This window comes from Neolamprologus multifasciatus, chromosome 18 (assembly GCF_963576455.1).
Source record: "Neolamprologus multifasciatus chromosome 18, fNeoMul1.2, whole genome shotgun sequence".
Lineage (NCBI taxonomy): Eukaryota > Metazoa > Chordata > Actinopteri > Cichliformes > Cichlidae > Neolamprologus > Neolamprologus multifasciatus.
This window is the reverse complement of record NC_140456.1, coordinates 9,752,157-9,773,028: the sequence shown is the minus strand read 5'-3', so window position 1 is coordinate 9,773,028 and position 20,872 is coordinate 9,752,157. Positions and strand designations below refer to the sequence as shown.

The 20,872-nt window shown below is 40.8% G+C and overlaps 2 protein-coding genes across 2 annotated transcripts; both read left to right on the top strand.

Moving 5' to 3' along the window:
• The first annotated feature begins 1,445 nt into the window (after positions 1–1,445).
• On the top strand, positions 1,446–7,073 carry pex19 (peroxisomal biogenesis factor 19). The gene is made up of 8 exons (XM_085139342.1): positions 1,446–1,604; positions 3,332–3,420; positions 4,379–4,541; positions 4,638–4,723; positions 4,805–4,975; positions 5,058–5,228; positions 5,315–5,359; positions 5,543–7,073. The coding sequence occupies exons 1-8, from the start codon at positions 1,541–1,543 to the stop codon at positions 5,627–5,629; spliced, it is 876 nt and encodes a 291-aa protein (XP_084995468.1). The 5' UTR covers positions 1,446–1,540; the 3' UTR covers positions 5,630–7,073.
• A 1,406-nt stretch (positions 7,074–8,479) lies between these two features.
• Positions 8,480–20,630, top strand: copa (COPI coat complex subunit alpha). The gene is made up of 30 exons (XM_085139315.1): positions 8,480–8,686; positions 9,009–9,122; positions 9,218–9,291; positions 9,501–9,581; positions 10,054–10,130; positions 10,302–10,411; positions 12,116–12,225; positions 12,830–12,929; positions 13,133–13,351; positions 13,636–13,786; positions 13,992–14,058; positions 14,165–14,240; positions 14,437–14,519; positions 14,814–15,039; positions 15,168–15,306; positions 15,685–15,847; positions 16,014–16,160; positions 16,310–16,499; positions 16,590–16,685; positions 16,797–16,885; positions 17,040–17,163; positions 17,754–17,843; positions 17,953–18,056; positions 18,140–18,286; positions 18,412–18,552; positions 18,674–18,856; positions 19,039–19,149; positions 19,242–19,403; positions 19,529–19,723; positions 20,225–20,630. Exons 1-30 carry the CDS (start codon positions 8,647–8,649, stop codon positions 20,282–20,284), a joined length of 3,669 nt encoding a protein of 1,222 aa, XP_084995441.1. The 5' UTR covers positions 8,480–8,646; the 3' UTR covers positions 20,285–20,630.
• The last annotated feature ends 242 nt before the right edge of the window (positions 20,631–20,872 follow it).

Here is a 20,872-nt window from a genome sequence, read left to right as displayed (position 1 = left end):
TATTTCTTATCTTAGATATTTGGCACAATGGCTGCACAGTTAAGGGGTTGGATGAGCCCTAAATGAACTAACTATTGCTCAAAATTCAGTAACCCCTAAGAACAGCATCTTACATGTTCATAACATGTCCAAACATACAACACATTGATATAAAAAACAAGGGAAAATGAAACAGCTTCTCTGTCAGTTTAAAATTAAGGATAATAACCAGTATAAACTGTAACAATATTGATTCAATTCATGTTTCAGAGTTTTTCTCCTCTTCTTTTGCTGCTCCCTTTAGTGGAGTATTTGCTTTCATCTCAGCCCCTGTCTACTATGTCAATTAATCTTTCTGTCTGGCAGCTCCATCTTCAACACCCTTTGTCAAATGTATGCATTTATCAGTATATCTGCTTATCCATCTTCTTTGCATGATCCAGCCATTTCAGCCTTTCCTTACTAACTTTGTCTCCAAGCCATTCAACCTGAGCTGCCCCTCTGATGTAACCATTTCCAGTGATGGCGCCATGATCTCAAAGATGACATCATAGCAGGTCAAGTCCTTCTATCATACATCACCCCTGATACTTGGCTGCACCCACTCCTCCCTGCCTGCACTCTCTTCTTCACCTCTCGTGTTCACCATCCATTGCTTTGAATGGTTTACGCAACGTATTTAAAATCAACTACCTTCACTATCACCGCTTCTTGCAGCTTCACTCTTACACCTGTCTCCCTCTCATTCAAACACATGTAATCTATCTTGCCTTTTACGTATTTTCATTCTTCTTCTTTCCATTGCATACCTCCATCTCTCCAGGCTCTCTTCCACCTGCTGCCTGCTCTCAATATAGATCACAATATGAGCCACCAACGTCGACGTCCACAGAGACTCCAGGCTGACCTCATCTGCCAACCTGTCCAAACCCTGATCTCATCCCACCCCCACCTTGAACCAACCATCTATCAATTAAACTGCACACATCACCACTGTCTCACTCTCCTCCTACGTGTCCCGCACCACCCTCACACACTTCTCTGCCACTCCTGACTTCATTCTATCACACGCTTTGGCTAGATTCACAGTCCAAGTCCTTTTAATCTTCTCTATACTTCTCTATCAGAACTCTCAAATAAAACAACTGTAGTTTAATATTTGCGAGTTTTAAACTGACTAAATGTACAGATCAGTGTGGTTTCTTATCAATGAGTATACATTTACAGATACAGAATTTGTCCATTGTAAGATCAATGGACAAATAAGATCAATGAGGTGAAGATGGGATAATGACAAAAAGGGGGGGAACACAATTAAATAGAAAACATTTAAAAACTCACAGAAATTCTAATACAAACACAAATAAAATACAGGAAGTATCATGTAAACATTTGAGCTTTTGTGTGCGTGTTTTCCAGAACACGAAACAACAGTTTGCTCCAGAGTAAAATATTTAACCGGCCACGAGGCGGCGCTCACTCGGAGGAGTGACGTAGAGGTGTTTGCGACATTTTTACAGCAGAAGCGGCAGTTTCCGCGCTGGTTGGAGAAGGCAACATCATGGCGTCAGGACCAGGAGGGTCGCCCGATGGGCACGATGCAGAGCTGGACGAATTATTGGACAGTAAGAGTCGGCATTAATATTTTATCAGTGTGTGTATTTCTGAACACAGCAGTGGGGTTTTCGTGCAGCTTCGTGGTGTCGCTGTGTCTTTTTTTTTTTTGTTGTTGTTTTGCTTTCATCGTGTCAGGGCTTAGCTTAACGTCAGGTGCTCCTGCCGGGGTCTGCAGGAGTAATGTTCAAGAAGAAACGTCAGCACGAATCGCTTAATGTCTCTGCTGTCAGATAACTTTATCCGGGTTCAGTTTGTGCCCTTCATCGTGTATCTGCACAGACCACGGAGTCAGTTTCCTTAACCCCATATTTTGTTCAAGGCAAATTTTCAAAACAACCCAGCTTAGGATTTAAACAGTTTTATTTTTCCAAATATGTATAAAGGCTAAATCATATACAGTTTTATTTTCTCAACAGTAGGTTTTCAATATAAAAGACATTCATAACAATAATAAAACAATCAGAAAAGGGCTAAAAATCTTCAAACCGCTTTATATGTTTTTCCTTCAGTTTAAAGTCATCATTTGTCTTATATAAGACAACATATTATTGTGTTATGTACACCAAATTCTGACCCTTCCATCCAAATGTTGCAGCAGAAATCAAGACTCATCAGACCAGTCAAACTTTTTCTAATCTTCTAATGTTCAAATTAGTTCTTCGTTGGCAGGGATTTCACCTGGCGTGGTCTTATGCCCCTATTGCCCATGTACTTCAAAGTTTGATGTATTTTACATTCAGAGATGCTCTTCTATGTTGACTGGTTGCATTGAGTGGTTATTTAAGTTAATGTTGCCTTCCTGTCAGCTCGAAGCTTCCTGGCTATTCTCTGACCTCTGACATCAACATGACATTTTCACCCAGAGAACTGCTGCTCACTCGATCTTTTCTCTTTTCACACCATTCTCCATAAACCCCAGTGATGGTTGTGTGGGAACAGCCCAGTAAATCAGCAGTTTCAGAACAACCATTCCATATTCTAAGTTATTTAAATAACCTTTCTTTGCCACTCTTATGCTCAGTTTAAACTTTAGCAGGTTGTTGTTTTCCTAATTAAAGGTCAGAATGGGTGTTTGAGGAATGAAGTGATTGTTGATTAATTAATGGTGTTTAATTGAGTTTAAAAAAAGAAAAAGTCAGTGCTTTCGTGTTTTAAAATGTGAATATATTATGTTTTTGCTCATTTCTTTGATAATGTTTTTTTTTTTAAAATTTTGAACACAGAATGAGTTGATTAAAAACAAAAATGACTATTTTAAATGGTAAATGGCCTGTATTTATATAGCGCTTTACTAGTCCCTAAGGACCCCGAAGCGCTTTACATATCCAGTCATCCACCCATTCACACACACATTCACACACTGGTGATGGCAAGCTACATTGTAGCCACCCTGGGGCGCACTGACAGAGGCGAGGCTGCCGGACACTGGCGCCACCGGGCCCTCTGACCACCACCAGTAGGCAACGGGTGAAGTGTCTTGCCCAAGGACACAACGACCGAGACTGTCCAAGCCAGGGCTCGAACCGGCAACCTTCCGGTTACAAGGCGAACTCCCAACTCTTGAGCCACGATCGCCAAGAGTTGAAATTTTAAATTTCAGAAAGATTGCTGCAGCATCATATGTTATTCAGTTATCTCATAGCAATGGAATAACTGGATACTTATTTGTCAGTGAGTATGAAACCATTAAAAGCAGTTTGAGTGAATTGGTTCTAATATCATCGCTTTCTTTCAGGTGCGTTGGATGATTTTGACAAGGCGCCCGCCCCTCCAGCCCCCGAACCTGCAGCCGCTTCGTCCTCAGCCAGCAGTGGTGCACAAAAGGTGCTTGCGAAATAATTTAGAATAGAATATTTAGAATGGAATAGAAGGCCAGCAGCAGCTTCCGGTTCAAATTATTCTGCCTCAGGACACAGAGGAAATGCTGCCGCTGCTGGGCCTTCTTTACCGGGGCGATGGTGTTGTGGGTCCAGGTGAGATCAGCTGAGATGTGGGTGTCCAGAAACCTGAAGGTGGAGACAGATTCCACCCATTCTCCATTTATAATGAGAGGGGAATGGACCTGTTTGTGCCTCCTGAAGTCCATTATGAGTTCTTTTGATTTAAGGGCGTTCAGCTTCAGGTTATTTTCTAAGCACCAGAGAGACAAGTTCTCCACATCCATCCTGTATGCTGTCTCATCTCCATCAGAGTTGAGTCCAACCACTGTGGTGTCACGGTGGCAAATTTTTAAATAAAAGTTTGGCTAATAGTGAATACCAATACATTTTCAGTTTTTATTTTATTTTATTTATTACCCCTAATGTTAGGGAATCTAGGAAATGTTGATTTTAAGAAATAACTGACACAATTTGAAGTCTTTTTAGTCCTTCATCACTTTTTTAACATTTCACCACCAAAAAACGGAGGTCACACAACAGATAAACATCGCAACTTTCTTATTTCCCGATATCAGTAAATATCAGTATTTGCAGATGGCAATATTTGACTGATAAAGCAGTGCTTTTGTCTTTTTCTGTTAATTTTCTATCCAAAACTGCAACTAGAATGTGTCAGTGTTATTTTAGTTTTGAGCTTTCAAATGTTCGTTCTTTTACTATTAGGAAGCAAGACTGCTGCAGGTTTGCGTCAAGTTTAAAACACAGTAAGCTAGAGTCGGGTCTAGAACAAAAAAACAAAACTGTTCCAATTCAGATGCACTGAAAAGAAGAACATCTTCCTCTGTTTTTCCTTATTTCTATATAAGGGATTTTGTTTGTTTTCTCTTCTTTGCCTGTCTCAGCCCCCTTTGCTTGAGGACTGTAAGCTCTTCGAGACTCTCTTTGAAGGGGACATGGCTGCCCAAGCTAAGGAGGAGTGGGAGAAGGCCATGACGGAGCTGGCTCAGGAGGAGCCGGAGCTTCTCCAACACTTTCAAAAGCTATCAGAAGCTGCGGGAAAAGTTGGTAAGATATAGGCTTGTGTTGACTATGGTTTACTTGTAGTCTTCTGCCTATTTTGGCTTGTTATTTTACTCAAAATACTCTGTTTATTCTGAGCAGGTACTGACACTGCCTCCCAACAAGAATTCACTTGCTGTCTAAAAGAAACCCTTCAGGGGCTGGCCAAAAATGCAGACAACCTGAAGGTGGGTCAAGCTGAAATTGAGCAAATATAATGAAGGTTTTGCAAATGAGAGCAACTTCATAATCTGATTGTTTTCTTGCAGTCTTCGGGACTAGCTGGAGATGATCTTGTCAAAGCACTAGAGGGTCTAGGGTTGGAGGAGGGTGAAGGAGGTGGTGATGATGGAAACATCCTGCCCATCATGCAGTCCATCATGCAGAATCTTCTCTCTAAGGAGGTTCTTTATCCATCTCTGAAGGAAATCACTACTAAGGTGTGCCTTTGGTTTTATAGCAGACATTATATTCTGCAGTGTCCCATTCAGTATTTGTATTAACTCTACTTCATTCTTGCAGTACCCAGAGTGGCTGGAAACCAACAAACCGAGCCTTAGTCCAGAGGATTACCAGCGCTATGAGCAGCAGGCCAAAATCATGGGAGATATCTGTAAGCTCTTTGAGAGAGAGGGAGAGGGTGCAGCAGATAAAGAGAGCACATTTGAGAGGATCATGGACCTGATGCAAAAGGTGATGCAGCACTATCTCTTATCTCATAAAAAACACTTTATGTGTAGAGTGAAACTGGTAACTCATCCTGTTTCTTTTACCAACAGCTGCAAGACCTTGGACAACCACCTAAAGAGCTAGCAGGTGATGCGGTAAGTAAAAACACCATTGTGTGTTCGACCTCACTAAGATTTCAGGGAAAGAAAATGTGCTGTCATTTGATTGTCTCTTTCATAACAGAGCTGCGGTTGATGTTTTAATCTGAATTTTATGCGATTTGAAATGAGCACAAATATTTATAGGCTTCTTCCTCTTTTTTTTTTCTTCCTCTCCAGCCTCCTGGCTTTAACTTTGACATGGACTCTCTCAATCTTCCTGGAGGCCCCGGGGCCGGGTCAGCCGAGCAGTGCTCCATCATGTGATGAGGGTAGTGGTGGTGTCCATCTGAAGCACTTGAGCCGAAGGGTCGCTCTGTGTGTCAGCAGCGGGGGAGAGGGACAGAATGAGAAGCAAATGTCAGGCAGGAGTGTGACTAATCCGTCATCACTGCTCTCCCCCCTAAAGAGTAAAGTGTGTGGAAACAGAAGCAACATAAGGAATCACAAACACACATTCTTCTCCATAAAAATCACGGAAGGCACAACTAAGAACATTTGGACATCTTTTCATTAGCAGCTGCCACAGTTCCTTCACTCTTTAATTTTAGCAGAGTTTCTGTAAGAAGAAAATACCACTGGCCTTCTCAGTGTTGCTTTTACATACTGTTTAACCTTATGGTAATTTACATCAAACCACTTCACGGGTATAAATGGTGCCTTTTCAAAGTGACTTTAAGTTGTTGTTTTTAGGTTTCATTAGAACGTGAAATTTCATCTATTATTCAGCTACGATCGGCTTTAAAATGGTGTGAATTTGCAATAACATCCCTAGTTGGCACCAAGTGATTGTTTTCTAACATTTCACTTAAGATAAAAGCTTTAATTTAGAAAGTTTATGGTTAACATGCTAGAAAACTATGAAAAATGTGTACATTTGTTAGTTATTTAAAAGACTAAAACAACTAAAGAGGAGTGAAGCTCTCATAAGAGATTTCCTTTACCTCTTAAAACTAAGCCAGCTAATTTAATAAGACCCATTTGCTATTCCTCATTCCAAAATATTGATTTGAAGTGATTGATGATTCCTGGATGCCTTTGCTGTGGTTGAAGTGATCATTATAGTGTAGAGTTACTGTGCAAAGTGCTTCCCTGTGATTCCCAGTGTTTTCAATGTGCAAAATGGTGTTTTCCTTTGGTACAGGGTCCCCGCTGGGGAACAATAATCACCTGAGGGCATGAAAATAAACCCTATAAAAGTGCGTCATGTTTGTTCCAGAGAAGGCGACAGACAGTGTAGTAAACATCACATTGTGTTACATGAAAGGGAGAGAGAAAGAGGTGACTAAATCATGGAGATGCGCTATTGGGTAAGACATCAACAACCTGATGTTGGCACTTTCTGGCAGTGGCTGTCGGGTTTGTGTAGCAGACAACAGTTGACTTCTGTAACTGTAGAGAGAGATCTAGATATCACACGAGCACCAGCCCATCAGTGACTGTGTAATAAAGGGTTCTGTGAAAGGAATCAGTCAGCCATGCACTGAGAAGAGATGCGATTTACATCAGCTGAGGGGAGTTCTGCTGCAGAGGTTTACAGAGACCTGTGGTTTCATCCCAGTGTGGGGTGGGACTCAACTCTCAGGGCCGATGCAAATGTTTCCCACAGCACCGTTAAAAATAATAAAAATAATGATGAATGATGATAATAAAACCTTTTTGACACTATTCTTCTGTAAATATATAAAATAAAACTAATGATATACTGTAATTGATTTTTGTCATTATTTCTTTCATACTGCTTATGGAACATGAGTAGAAATATTGTGTCATAATCAACTGCATTCAGAGACCAGTTTTACTGTAAGCTTACTGCACTTCAGTTCGTGTATGCGGTAGTCATGATCCTAAAGCTGTGGTCCTTTTATAAAATATGCTGCATTACTGGAGAAAATCTGCAGTAAATGAAGTAAAGGGATTTTTTAAATTTAAATCCTCAAGTAATAAATAATAAATTCATATACACTCATTTTGAACATGTCACTGTAATTTGAGGCTTTTAATGACTTCTTTCACAATGTCTTTAACATGACAAAAGTAGTATCATAGTATCATACTCTGTGGCTTTTTGCTGCTAATGGTATGAGTACACTGGACAAAGTGGATGGAAAAATGAAGAAAGGGAATTAGTTCTAAATTCTTTAATGTTACCTCAAATCAACAACTGCACATTTGAAACTTGAAACATGGTTGGATCTTCCAACAGGACAGTGATCCCAAACACATATTAAAACTAAAATAGATAGAACAGGCTTCTGGAATGGCCTTCTCAAAGCCCTGACCTCAAAATCTGTAGACTATGATTATAAGCACATGCCATGAAACCAGTCACTATAAATGAATTCTACCAAGTCTGACAATAAGGGTTGTCAAATATCCAGTAAGAATCATTCTGACTGTTTTTAAAGTCATTAAAGGTGTATGATGTCCTATCAGCCAAACCTGGAAAAAGAACAGGTCGAAGAAATCACTAAAAGCCCCAAATTATCACGACATTCATGCCTATGAATGAGTGTGTGTAAACTTCTGACCACAACTGTATTTTGAGACGTTTAAAAAGGAAAAAAATGTGTAGAAGTCCACTTTCTTTTTGTAGCAATCCTAGATTACTGATTGGGTTTTTTTTTTTTTTTGTTTTGTTTTTGTAAGTGGAAACGCATTACTTTACACTACGGGCGCCCCCGCGTGCCACGTATCGTGTCTGCAGCAGATGACGTCATCAAATTATTACTTGCAGTCGGTTTTAGAAATAAGGAATTTTAGAATTGTTTATGAAGAAAACAAATCAATTTATTGATTAATACGTATTAAGTTCTTTTAATTGTAAATTTGTCACTTTAAACTCATAGAATTTGCGAGTTCATGACATTGACATTTTAAAGAATAACCTATTTGTCTCTTAGATTTTTACCGCTTTATTAAAGAAACTAATGACCCTTTATCCGAGTCCGTATACTTATTTCGTACGTCTAAGTGCCTAGAAATTTACAGATTAGATTTGTTATGACGGCATTTAGTCGCGGATGTCTTGTCTATGTGTTACATTTCTACGCGCCGCTGCCGTGGAACTTTCTGCGTCAGATTTTCGTCGCAAAACTTTATTGTTCAAAACCGGAAGACAAAACGGACTACGTGTCAGGAAAAAGGAGAATCAACTAAATGGGCGAAGGTGGTCAGGCCGCTTGATTCAACCAATCTGCAGAGTTTCGTCCTTTTTAATTATTTGCTCTGACTGAGTTTTGTCTCAGCATTAAAAAGAAGAGCTTTGCGGTTCACCAGTAACGATGTTAACAAAATTTGAAACGAAGTCGGCCCGTGTCAAAGGTAAGAGTCTGCTAGCTACTTATTAGCAAAGAAGCTAACGTTAGCTAGTTGACGTTATCGTCCTCGGTTGATTATTCAGTCAGAATTCTCTCTTTATTCTTGTTTCTAAATAGATTTTCCTCCGACTGTCTCTAACTAATTTGTCGTTATTATGTCTTATTCAGATGTAGCGATAAATGGACAGTAGTTGTACGTGTCCTTAGCTGTCCGGCTAACATCACTTTGCATGTTTTAAAAGCCGCTCTAAATTAGGATGATGCTGGTCGTCTGAAGTGTAATAGCCTCTTCTGTAAGAGCTCTGATGAGCTGTTTTACATTTCAGGCCTGAGCTTCCATCCAAAACGGCCATGGGTTCTTGCAAGTTTGCACAACGGAGTCATCCAGCTGTGGGACTATCGGATGTGTACACTTATTGACAAATTCGATGAGCATGACGGTAAGACAGTGTTTTAGCTGGAGTACGCTGCTTTAGCTTACAAACTGTGTTATTAATGGAAATGAGGTGTGATTTAATGTGGTATCTCACAACAGGGCCTGTAAGAGGGATTGATTTCCACAAGCAGCAGCCCCTGTTTGTGTCTGGAGGAGATGACTACAAAATCAAGGTGGGACTGCTGTGACTCAAATTAAATGTCATGAAGCTGGATAAATGTTGTTCAAGTGCTTATTCTTATATTTATTTGGTTTGAGGCAGTATCTCATACTCAGGATTTCTAATATTTTGCCTTAACATCAAAGATGCTGCCATGTTTTAATGCACTACTGTAATATGAAACCTAGGTGAGAGCTGAGTAAACATTCTTGTTGTGTACAGGTGTGGAACTACAAGCTGAGGCGCTGTCTCTTCACCCTCCTTGGGCATCTTGACTACATCAGAACCACCTTCTTTCACCATGTGAGTTGTCCTGCCGTTTTAACATAGAAAATGGACAAGTGACAAATTAAACGAAAACCTTGAACCTTTGACTCCTGCAGTGACTCTCATATTTTGAACTACTTGTGCAAATCAATGGATGTATACAAAATGATCACCTTTTATCCTTTGAAGTGCTCTCTTCCAGAATGGCCTCCACCAATCTGGATTAGATTAAATTATGCAACTTGTATCAGTCCAGTGTAGATATCAGTCCAAGATAGAAATCATTAGTTGTATTTGTGATGGTGGAGCACTGTGTAAATGTAAACAACACTAAAGCTGGGATTCAGTACAGTACTACATATTATGGTAAACACTTTGTCTTTAAGGGGTTTTCCTTTATATTGTCACCCCACTGGATTAGTACTTCTGTTTTTTTGGGGTGTTTTTGTAATTTATGTTAGAACAACTTAGACTTAATTTATTACATTAATTGTCACCTTGCCTGTAGGAGTACCCCTGGATTCTGAGTGCTTCAGATGATCAGACGATTCGCATTTGGAACTGGCAGTCCAGGACGTGTGTCTGGTAAGACATTGTGTAAAGTTTAAACTGTTGTTTCTCACAACTTGCACATAGTTAGGCTGTTTAATTGAGATTTTAAATAAACAGAGGAATGAAAATTGTTCAAATTTACGATAATGAAAATGAATGGTCTGCCCTGATTTCTTATGTTTCCTATTTCTTTCTTCTCTGCAGTGTGCTGACTGGCCATAATCACTACGTGATGTGTGCCCAGTTCCACCCATCTGAGGACCTGGTGGTGTCGGGCAGTTTGGACCAGACTGTGCGAGTGTGGGATATCTCCGGTGAGGGCCTGGGGATGGCAGACCAGAGGACTGCGGGCTGGGTTTTGGGGGAGGGGTTGGGAGCAGAGTGGTACAGATGAGGAGGAAGAAAACAGGAGCAGGACCGAAGTGAAGTCCTAAACCTCTTCTTCCTCTCTAACTTGTAGAGGATAAAACTCTGTGGGCTGTTTGCAGAAACACCTCTCTTTTGATAGTTGGTAAGAGAGTTAGATGCAGTGGAACAAATTTATGGTGTGCTATTTTTTTTTTAATACAACACTGTAAATAAAAGCTCTGAAAGGAGAAAGGCCTTACAGGTTAGAATCTAACCTATAAGGCCTTTCTCCTTTCAGAGCTTTCAGAGCATCTATCTAACCGTTAGATAGATGCACAGTGAAAGGATAAAATCCACAGATGGATAATTGGAGAGGTGTTTCTGTGCCTGTGCATGCTGTAAAAATCTTGTCATTTTTCTTCCTCCTGTTTCTCCTTTTCTTTAGATTAACTGCACTCATTTGCTTTCACTTCCTTTCATGTGAACATGCATAAGTTCTAACATTCACCAATCCTGGGTTTATGTAATTTAACTTGAGTGTGGTTGCATCCATTTGTACTTTTTTTTTTAACTTGTCTATCACATGACTTAACTGCAGCATGTGTTTTCTTTTTTTTTTTTATGATAAATACATGGTAAGTTTAAAGTTTAGCTTTAAGGGGGTCACTTTGCACTCATACTCACAATATAGCAAATCCATACTGCTTTTGCATCCAAAAAACATTAATTGGTTAAAAAAGAGTTAATCTTTTTTATACACTTAAACTTTCTGGCTGTCCCATATTTCTATATGACCTATGACATTTGCACGACTGGCTCTACTATTAAAAAAAATAACATGAAATATACTACAGGTTTATATTTCCTGTAGTCATTGCAACTTATTGTTGTCATCTTCCTTCCTAACCAGTAATTGTGGCATTTCAGACTATACTAACTGCACGTCATTTAAACATTGTGACTGAAATGTGCATGAGCCTTTAAGAAAGCAAACTCCAAGACTCATAGTCCTGATACTCAACGCCCCATCGAGGCTCACCTTTACAATGCTAGCTACCACCCACTCCACCTCCATCAGCCAAGTCCACACACTCCCTGTGTCTTCCTTATCCCATGCTCTCCCTGGAAACATCCACACCTGCACATGGGTTCCTAGTGTCATTTCTGTTTCTCATGTCATCTCTCTCTGGGCTGTTGTACTATCTGCTCACCACATTGTTTTAACAGGCAAGAATCATGAATACAAGCTGTGTTTTCTCCATCTTTTTTTCATTTCCTGATCTTGCTGAGTCTCTGAAATAATCAGCTACCTTGCTCTGCTATCCATCCAAATCACAAGTTACTCCGGTTTCTTCTGTAATCTGATGATTAATTAAACCAACCAAAGCACTGTTGCAGGAATGATTGTTTCCAGACTCAAGCTGGCAGCCAATGAGAAAGCAGAGGTTGTGTTGGTGTGTTTCAAACCTGTGTGTGTGTTCAGTAGTACAAAAGTGCGCTCAGTTTTTAAACCCCCCTTTTTGTGGCCTCTCTTCTCCAATGATGATTCTCCAAATTTGATATCTAAATAATATGTATTTTGTTTTTCCCATGTTCCGATCCTCTATTGTGCCCTGTCTAATTTGGTTATGGCTCCCCCCTTTGCACGCGGTGCTCTCTGATGGTTCCAGGTTTGAGGAAGAAGAACCTGTCTCCAGGCGCTGTGGAGACAGAGGTGCGCGGCATCTCTGGTGTTGATTTGTTTGGTGCCTCTGATGCTGTTGTTAAACACGTTCTCGAGGTGAGAAGCAACTTTGTACCTTTTGTAAATGTTGTGGTCATTTGAGTGAATCAGCCATTGAGGGAGCCTTCATATGTTTCTGGTATCTCATTACAGGAAAATGTCCATTTGTAGTCTTCCGCTCACATATTGTTTGGATTTCCTTTTTGTTTTTTTTGTTTTGTTTTTTTTAATGATTAGCATTAATGAGGTTTCTTCAAATCATCAAAAAAGTCCATGATGCAGTTCTGTCTGTGGAAAACACCAGCTTTTAGCCCGAGCTGGCAGTTGAGTGTGTGTGTGTGTGTGTGTGTGTGTGTGTGTGTGTGTTTTTGTTTTTTTTTTTGTTTTGTTTTGTTTTGTTTTGTTTTGGGGTTTTTTTGTTTTGTTTTTTTTTATAGGGGTATGTGATTACGACTTAAGGTCAGAAATATTCAGTTATAGGTAATGAAACTACATTGCTCGGGTTTTGTTTTACTGTACTATTTTATGGTTTCTGTGTGATATATTATTCATTTAATGGTACTAAAATGGCTTCTCGGAGAGTAAAACAGTTTAGTTTCATATAGAATGATGCCGTGCTATGACAGCTGTTTGTGTGACTTGAGCTTATGTTTATGATCAGGGTCACGATCGTGGGGTCAATTGGGCAGCCTTCCACCCCACCATGCCTCTCATTGTGTCTGGAGCTGATGACAGGCAGGTGAAGATCTGGAGGATGAATGGTGAGTGACTTGACATGAGTGTTAGAAGTTGATATTTACAGAAGCTAAAACCCCTGACTTTTCTGTTATGTGCCGAGAAGTAGGTATTTCATCAAGCTGACTACTTCACTAATTGTTTCCTGCTGTGAATGTTTCTGCTTCTTTTTTGTCTTAAATTGTCTCTTTTTTTTTTTTTTTTTTTTTTCCCCCCCACCTGTGTTCAGAGTCCAAGGCATGGGAGCTCGATACATGCCGTGGGCACTACAACAACGTGTCTTGTGCCATCTTCCACCCACGCCAGGAGCTCATTCTGTCCAACTCTGAGGACAAGAGCATCCGGGTGTGGGACATGTCCAAAAGGACCGGAGTACAGACCTTCCGCCGTGATCACGACCGCTTCTGGGTGCTGGGTGCCCACCCAAACCTCAACCTGTTTGCTGCAGGTAAGTGCTGACAGTGATCTGATCAAAACAGGAACATTAACAGTTCAAACATCAACTTGCAACGTAGTTGTTTGGTTAGTTTAGTTTGGTTAGTTTTGAAGCTGATCCTTGGCATATCAGGGAAAATTAAAAAAAAAAAAAAAAAAAAAGATTTTAATGGTTCTCTTAAGTTCACATGGCCTAATAACAGGAAATGTCTGGCATGTATTTCCTGAGGAGGGGAAAAAATACAGTGTGTACATGTGAAATTTGCACTGACGGATGGTTTGTTTTGTGTCCTTCAGGTCATGACAGTGGTATGATTGTGTTCAAGCTGGAGCGTGAACGTCCAGCCTACGCCGTACATGGCAACATGCTTTACTACGTCAAGGATCGCTTCCTCCGCCAGCTGGACTTCAACAGCAGCAAAGACACGGCTGTTATGCAGCTGCGCAGGTAGGTGTGGTGTGCATTTTGAGTGCAATTTCTTAGAATTCCTTTCTTAGACCAAAAAGAAATTGGTCTAAGAAATTATGGGCTAGTGCTTGTTTTTGTCGTTCGTGGGGTTTTTTTTGATTTTTTTTTTTTTTTGTTTTTAAATGGAAAATCTGTCTAGTTTAAAATAACCCATTTTACCTATTTTACCTTCTCCTTAACTTAGTGGGTCTAAGTTCCCAGTGTTCAGCATGTCTTATAATCCCGCTGAGAATGCTGTCCTGCTCTGCACTGTAAGTATCTCTCAGTGCAAATGCACTCGCACACATTAATCTCTTACTGCTCAGTTAAGTGTGTTGGTTCGCATCTGTTTATCGAAATGCTCTTTACCTCCTGCAGAGAGCAACGAACCTGGAAAACAGCACCTATGACCTGTACTCAATTCCCAAAGAAAGTGACTCTCAGAACCCCGATGGTAAACCCCCCCCCCCCCCCCCCCCCCCAAAAAAAAACCAGACACACTAAAAAACCAACACTTTAATTATGTTTTTTCTCACACTCGAAAAACCCCCAAATGTTTTTACTTTACTTATTGAATGTTACTATATGCCTCCAGTTTGTATCTCCTTGAATGAAGTAACAAGAGGCTGCGTTTTCTTTTTAAATTCCAGCACCGGAGGGGAAAAGGTCTTCTGGTCTGACAGCCGTTTGGGTGGCCAGGAACAGATTTGCTGTGTTGGACCGTATGCACTCTGTAAGTGCATATGAAAGTTTACAAAGCAGTGAAATATATGGGAAATCCCCTTTTAAACGATTTTTTAAAAAGTTGGTTAATTCTATAAAAAGAACTGAAAGTGTTGATCAGTAAATCATCTGTTCTCTACAAATGATCGATCAAAGGCAGTCTGGCACGTTAATCTCCGAATGAAACAAGAGTCCATTATGTGACTTGTGAAGCCTGCAAATATTTGAAGAAAACTTTTTACTTTGCTTTTTGTCCTAATCTGTAATTATTTATCACAGTGCTTTCTTCATTTCTCCATTGCAGCTGCTGATTAAAAATCTGAAGAATGAAATTGTGAAGAAAGTCCAGGTGCCGAGCTGTGAGGAGATCTTCTACGCCGGGACAGGCTCACTGCTGCTGCGTGATGCCGACGGCGTCACGCTGTTTGACGTGCAGCAGAAACGCTCCCTGGCCACCGTGAAAATCTCCAAGGTCAAGTACGTGGTGTGGAGCGCAGACACCAGCCACGTGGCTCTGCTGGCTAAACACGGTGAGTGGATGAGATGAATATCTGCAGATTTGACCAACAAATATTCAAACCTGAAAGTTTTCTCTGCTGGTTCTCAAAGGAAGCTCTAAATCTGCTTTTCTCTTTTTTTTTTTTCCTCTTCCCTTCAGCAATTATGATCTGCAACCGTAAGCTGGAAAGTCTGTGCAACATTCACGAGAACATCAGAGTGAAGAGTGGAGCCTGGGATGAGAGCGGAGTCTTTATCTACACCACTTCCAACCACATCAAATACGCCCTCACGTCTGGGTATGTGCTGCTTAGAAAAGGCAGTGTTAATTAATTCCCACAGGCACAAGTCTCTGGGGAGAGAAACTTCTTAACACAGACCCATAGAGCTTCAACAAAATAAGCTGTCACTGAGAAACTTGTGAGCTAAAATGTTGCCTTAGTGCTTGTTTTCTTTGATAGTGTTGTGCTCCCAGATGTCTTTTAAAATAAGCACAGCAGTGACTTAGAATAGTTGGAGCTTTGTTTTTGCTCAGATCTCTAACTTTATGTTTTAAAGACAAATACAAGTTTGTTTGCTTTAAATTCTCTGGACAGAAAAGCTCAAATCTTTCACAGTTAGAAAGCATCAGTTCAGTGTAAAATGTCTAACTTAGGATATTCTTTGTGTTCCTGTAGTGATCATGGCATCATCAGGACCCTGGACCTGCCCATCTATGTGACCCGCGTGAGAGGCAACAGCGTTTATTGCCTGGACAGGGAGTGCAGGCCTCGTGTGCTCACCATCGACCCCACAGAGTACCGCTTCAAACTGGCCCTGGTCAATCGCAAATATGATGAGGTCGGTTCTTAAGGGTGGTGTCCTTGAAGTGATAATCTGAGTATATTTAAGGAGATTAAACACCAGAACTGTGCAGTGATAATCTGAGTTTCATATTAAACAGCATTACATTTTTGCCGGGAATCATTTGGTTTCTAATTCTGAGGTCATTCCTGTTACTCTTCAGGTGCTCCACATGGTGCGCAATGCCAAACTGGTAGGTCAGTCCATCATTGCCTATCTGCAGAAGAAGGGCTACCCTGAGGTAGCACTGCACTTCGTCAAAGATGAGAAGACGCGCTTTAGCCTGGCTCTGGAGTGTGGGAACATCGAGGTGAGCTGGCAGCAGTACTCAAAGACTGCTGTACCTATTATCAGTTTTTAAGATAAGGATGGAAGTCTTGTACACGACGAGCTCTAATCAAATCACAGTGAGACCGAGATCCGTCTGCAAAATTAAAAATCTCATCGCTGTACTTCCAGGTGGCTCTGGAGGCAGCCAAAGCCCTGGATGAGCGCAGCTGCTGGGAGCGTCTGGGTGAGGCAGCACTGCTGCAGGGTCACCACCAGGTCGTGGAAATGTGCTATCAGAGGACCAAGAACTTTGACAAGCTCACCTTCCTCTACCTCATCACTGGTAACTTGGCTAAGCTACGCAAGATGATGAAGATTGGTGAGTGAGGATGTCTATTCTTTATGTTACATGTTGCAAAGGTGTGTATGTTCTCTTTCAGTATTTCTAATGGCTGTGTTGTCTGTGTAGCTGAGATCAGAAAGGACATGAGCGGTCACTACCAGGCAGCACTCTACCTGGGAGACGTCAGCGAAAGGGTTAGGATACTGAAGAACTGTGGACAAAGTGAGTTAATTTGTCAACATTCACTCGTATTCTGTCGTATTTTGTTTGCCAGCCTTTATGGCGGTAAAATGACAAGTTATCATGCAAAATTGTTTGTGTGCATGCTTGCAGAGTCTCTGGCCTACCTGACTGCAGCCACACACGGGTTGGATGAAGAGGCTGAGGCACTAAAAGAGACGTTTGACCCAGAAAAGGAGACGGTGTGTTGACAAAATATTCTTCCTACACAAATTATGGGAAACAATAACATGCAGAAGCAATGAACCTAATATGTATTTTTTAACAATACAGTAATTTATGATGATAAATAACATAATTATTGCTTAATTTTATTATTTATTATGTAACTTTTAGGTGCCAGAGGTTGATCCTAATGCACAGCTGCTGCAGCCACCTCCACCCATCAACCCTCTAGACACTAACTGGCCTCTGCTCACCGTTTCAAAGGGCTTCTTTGAGGGAGCTATTGCAGCAAAGGGTAAGTCAAGAGCCACGATGGACTGAAAAGGAACATAATACTTTAAAGTTTCATCCATGTTAACTTTGTTCAAATGGAACCAAGAATGGAGACACTTAATACTTAATTTTGAACAAGGTTATGTGATTGGTTGGGTTTTGTCTGTTTGTTAGCAGGTTAGTCAAAAGTTGCATATGGACTTGGAGCAAAACCTTATTAGAGGTGCAACTTGGCCCAACCTGAAAGTGATCAGCTGATGAATATTTGGAACGATTCTTTAGCATTGCTAGATAGGATAATGTTTGACATGTCTTTGCAAATGCATACCAGATTTAAATAAGAAAAACTGAGATATCCCTTTGATGATCTCAAGAAAATATCACAATACAATCTGGATCCAGATATCCAAAGACTCACGTCCATGGTCTGAGCTGAGTTTTCTGCCTGGACTTGGATTGCTTCTAAAACAGCTGGTGTTTTTTTTTTTTTTTTTTTTTTTTTTAATTCTTTCTAATATGCAACAGTGTTGCTTTTTTAAAGGAATTCAAAGATGAAGTAATTGTAGAAACGTGCGGGATTTAATATGGGCACCTGTTGTTCACCTGTTGTAGGAAAAGCTGGTCAGATGGCTGCCGACTTGGACATGGATACTTCAGGAGGCGAGGGCTGGGGAGATGATGCTGAGCTTCAGCTGGATGAAGGTAAATTCAGACTGATTTTAACAAATCATCTTTTCTTTTTTTCAAACTTTCAGTGTACTGCTTGAGCCTAAAAATATTAAATGTGTATCTTTCCCTCTCTTCTTCTCAGATGGCTTTGTGGATGCTCCGGAAGGATTAGGAGAGGAAGGATTGGGGAAAGAGGAAGGAGGAGGATGGGATGTTGAGGAAGACCTGGATCTTCCTCCAGAGCTGGTGAGAGAGAGAAAAATTCTCATGTTAAATGTGAAAAGAGTATAAAGTATTCAGCTTTATGTTATCTTTACACCAATCAACAGGATGTACCAGTTGGTGCAGGTGGAGGAACAGAGGACGGCTTCTTTGTCCCACCAACCAAGGGCACAAGTCCAACCCAGATGTGGTGCAACAATTCCCAGCTGCCAGTGGATCATATCCTGGCCGGCTCCTTTGAAACTGCAATGAGGGTCCGCTCATATTGACAGTGTTTTCCAACACCGTTTATTTATTTTTGGTTCCCTTTGATAACATATATCATCGTTTAAAAAGGAAGGCATAAATGGTTAATTACGGTTGCTTGTTTCTACCATAGCTGCTCCACGACCAGGTTGGAGTTGTGAACTTTGGCCCCTATAAGTCGCTTTTCATGCAGACTCTGTCCAGAGGACGCACATCTTACCTGGGGCTGCCGTCCCTGCCCTGTCTGCGTGGGCACCCTCAAAGGAACTGGAAGGTACAGCTGTCTATTTGGTGGATGTATTTTTTTTATTGATATATCTGCTCCTTTTCTCCATAGTTTCTAATTGATTCCACAAAATAGAAAATGACTTTTTTATCTTTGATTTTCTTCTCAGGACTGTGGGGCAAAGCAGGGGCTGCCTGCTGTGGGCCTGCGTCTCTCTGATCTCATCTCCCGCCTGCAGCAGTGCTACCAGCTGACCACAGCCGGACGATTTGAGGACGCCGTTGAGCGCTTCAGAGTCATCCTTCTGTCTGTACCCCTGCTGGTGGTTGATAACAAACAGGAGATTGCAGAGGTAAGCATCAAGCATGCCTTGAACCTGATCTGTTTATCTCTAAAGTCGATTTGTAATGGACCTAATAAGCTTGCCTGTATGATCCTCATGGCTCTTGTGGCTTTCAGATAAACTAATTTTGTTGACATGCTGATACACATTTATATGTGCTCAGATACTTAACTGGGTTGTATGTGTTTTAGGCTCAGCAGCTGATTACAATATGCAGAGAGTACATAGTGGGTCTGACCATGGAGACTGAGAGGAAGAAGCTGCCTAAAGACACTTTGGAACAGCAGAAGAGGTTGTGTGAGGTAAAAAACACAATGAAGCTTTCACTGATTCACACAAAAAAATCACCAAAGCATGATGAAAATGTTCAAAAAAATGTTTGTTTTCCTTGCAGATGGCTGCTTACTTCACCCACTGTAATCTCCAGCCAGTCCACATGGTGTTAGTGTTGCGCACAGCTCTGAACCTCTTCTTCAAACTGCGTAACTTTAAGACAGCTGCAGGCTTCGCACGACGTCTCCTCGAACTTGGGCCCAAGCCAGATGTTGCACAGCAGGTTGGTTGTTCATCACTCATAGCTTATTTTTTTTTATTTTATAATGGTCTTTATTAGATGGCCTTTATTGCGCTGGTGTCATTCTCTTGCCATCATCTCCTTTGCAAAAATATTTCCTTCTTTAGACTCGCAAGATTTTGGCAGCCTGTGAGAAGAGCTTGACAGACGCCCACCAGTTGAACTACGACCCCCACAATCCATTTGACCTGTGCGCTGCCTCTTACGTTCCCCTGTACCGCGGACGCCCCGTTGAGAAGTGCCCTCTGTCTGGAGCCTGCTACTGCCCCACTTACAAAGGCCAGATCTGCAGGGTCACACAGGTAGACCAAACAAATGTGTATATACAATTTTAGGGACCATCATTTAGTAAAGGAGAGGACATTTGGTCTGAATGCTCAAGTTTCTTGATCACTCAGATCTGAAACTGTAACCATCTTTAATGAGAACACCTGGTAAATTGTTTATGTTTGAAGGTATTTTCTCTTCAGTCAGGGAATAAGGGCTAATAATAATAACAATAATTATTAATAAATAATATTAAAACAGTAATATCTGTTGAAGATTTGCAAGAAAAAAGGCAATAATACTTTCAGTCAAGTTCACTTTCAGCTTAGTGAGCGGAAACCTTTTCAAATCTTCAAATGTGGTTGTCATGACAAGATAGCAGAAATTTTATTAACCACTTATAAGTTCCTGCTTCCATTTTTTTTATATCATTAAATTGCTGCCTTCACTTTTCCTTTTTATTTATTTAAATGCCCATCTCTGCTATAACTACCACCCCCCCACCCACTAATTTTTAATATTTCCTCTTTTTCTAGGCGACGGAGATCGGCAAGGACGTGATTGGTCTGCGTGTGAGTCCACTTCAGTTCCGCTGAGAGGATAAAAAATGAAAACACCTCCACTCTTACTTTGTTGTAGTAATGATACAATTATTTGCATGAGAAATGGAAGCAGTTATATATGTGTTTGCTCACAGTGCTGTTAAACCTCTTTAAATCCTTTCTCAGCTATCTATTCCTGTTCATCACCGATCCTACTAAAAGCTTTTTGTTGTAAGTACTGCTGCATCAATAACACAGTACTGTGTGCTTTATTAGAGCTGTAAAACCGTACTGTTAACCCGCTCCTGACTTGTATGACATGAATAATGGAAAATGAACAGCAGTACGCAGTGTATCTGTGGGAAACGATAAAATAAAAAGGTCCTTTTATGAACACAAATGAAGTGTGTGAGTTGGGCCGTCTTTGTCGTGTTTTTAATACGCTATGGTGTCTGCAGAAGGAAGATTAAAGTGAAATGGGAACATGTGATGTGCACCTCAAGGATGAGTCATGAGGAATGAAAATGGAAAAGCCTACACAGTGGACTGACTCCTTAGTTGGCATTACAAGTTGAAAACAAGGGGGTGACATTCACAGTCAAGTTTGTTATATGGTTACCTGTTACACCTGACCCGATTCTT

Excerpts from the sequence above, each read along its gene's own strand:
- pex19 (XM_085139342.1), top strand. The coding sequence starts at position 1,541 with ATGGCGTCAGGACCAGGAGGGTCGCCCGATGGGCACGATGCAGAGCTG. Across the intron at positions 1,605-3,331 it reads GCTGGACGAATTATTGGACA|GTGCGTTGGATGATTTTGAC; the intron begins GTAAGAGTCGGC and ends GCTTTCTTTCAG. Across the intron at positions 5,229-5,314 it reads TCATGGACCTGATGCAAAAG|CTGCAAGACCTTGGACAACC; the intron begins GTGATGCAGCAC and ends TTTTACCAACAG.
- copa (XM_085139315.1), top strand. The coding sequence starts at position 8,647 with ATGTTAACAAAATTTGAAACGAAGTCGGCCCGTGTCAAAG. Across the intron at positions 13,787-13,991 it reads GCTGTTATGCAGCTGCGCAG|TGGGTCTAAGTTCCCAGTGT; the intron begins GTAGGTGTGGTG and ends TCCTTAACTTAG. Across the intron at positions 19,150-19,241 it reads AGCAGAAGAGGTTGTGTGAG|ATGGCTGCTTACTTCACCCA; the intron begins GTAAAAAACACA and ends TTTTCCTTGCAG.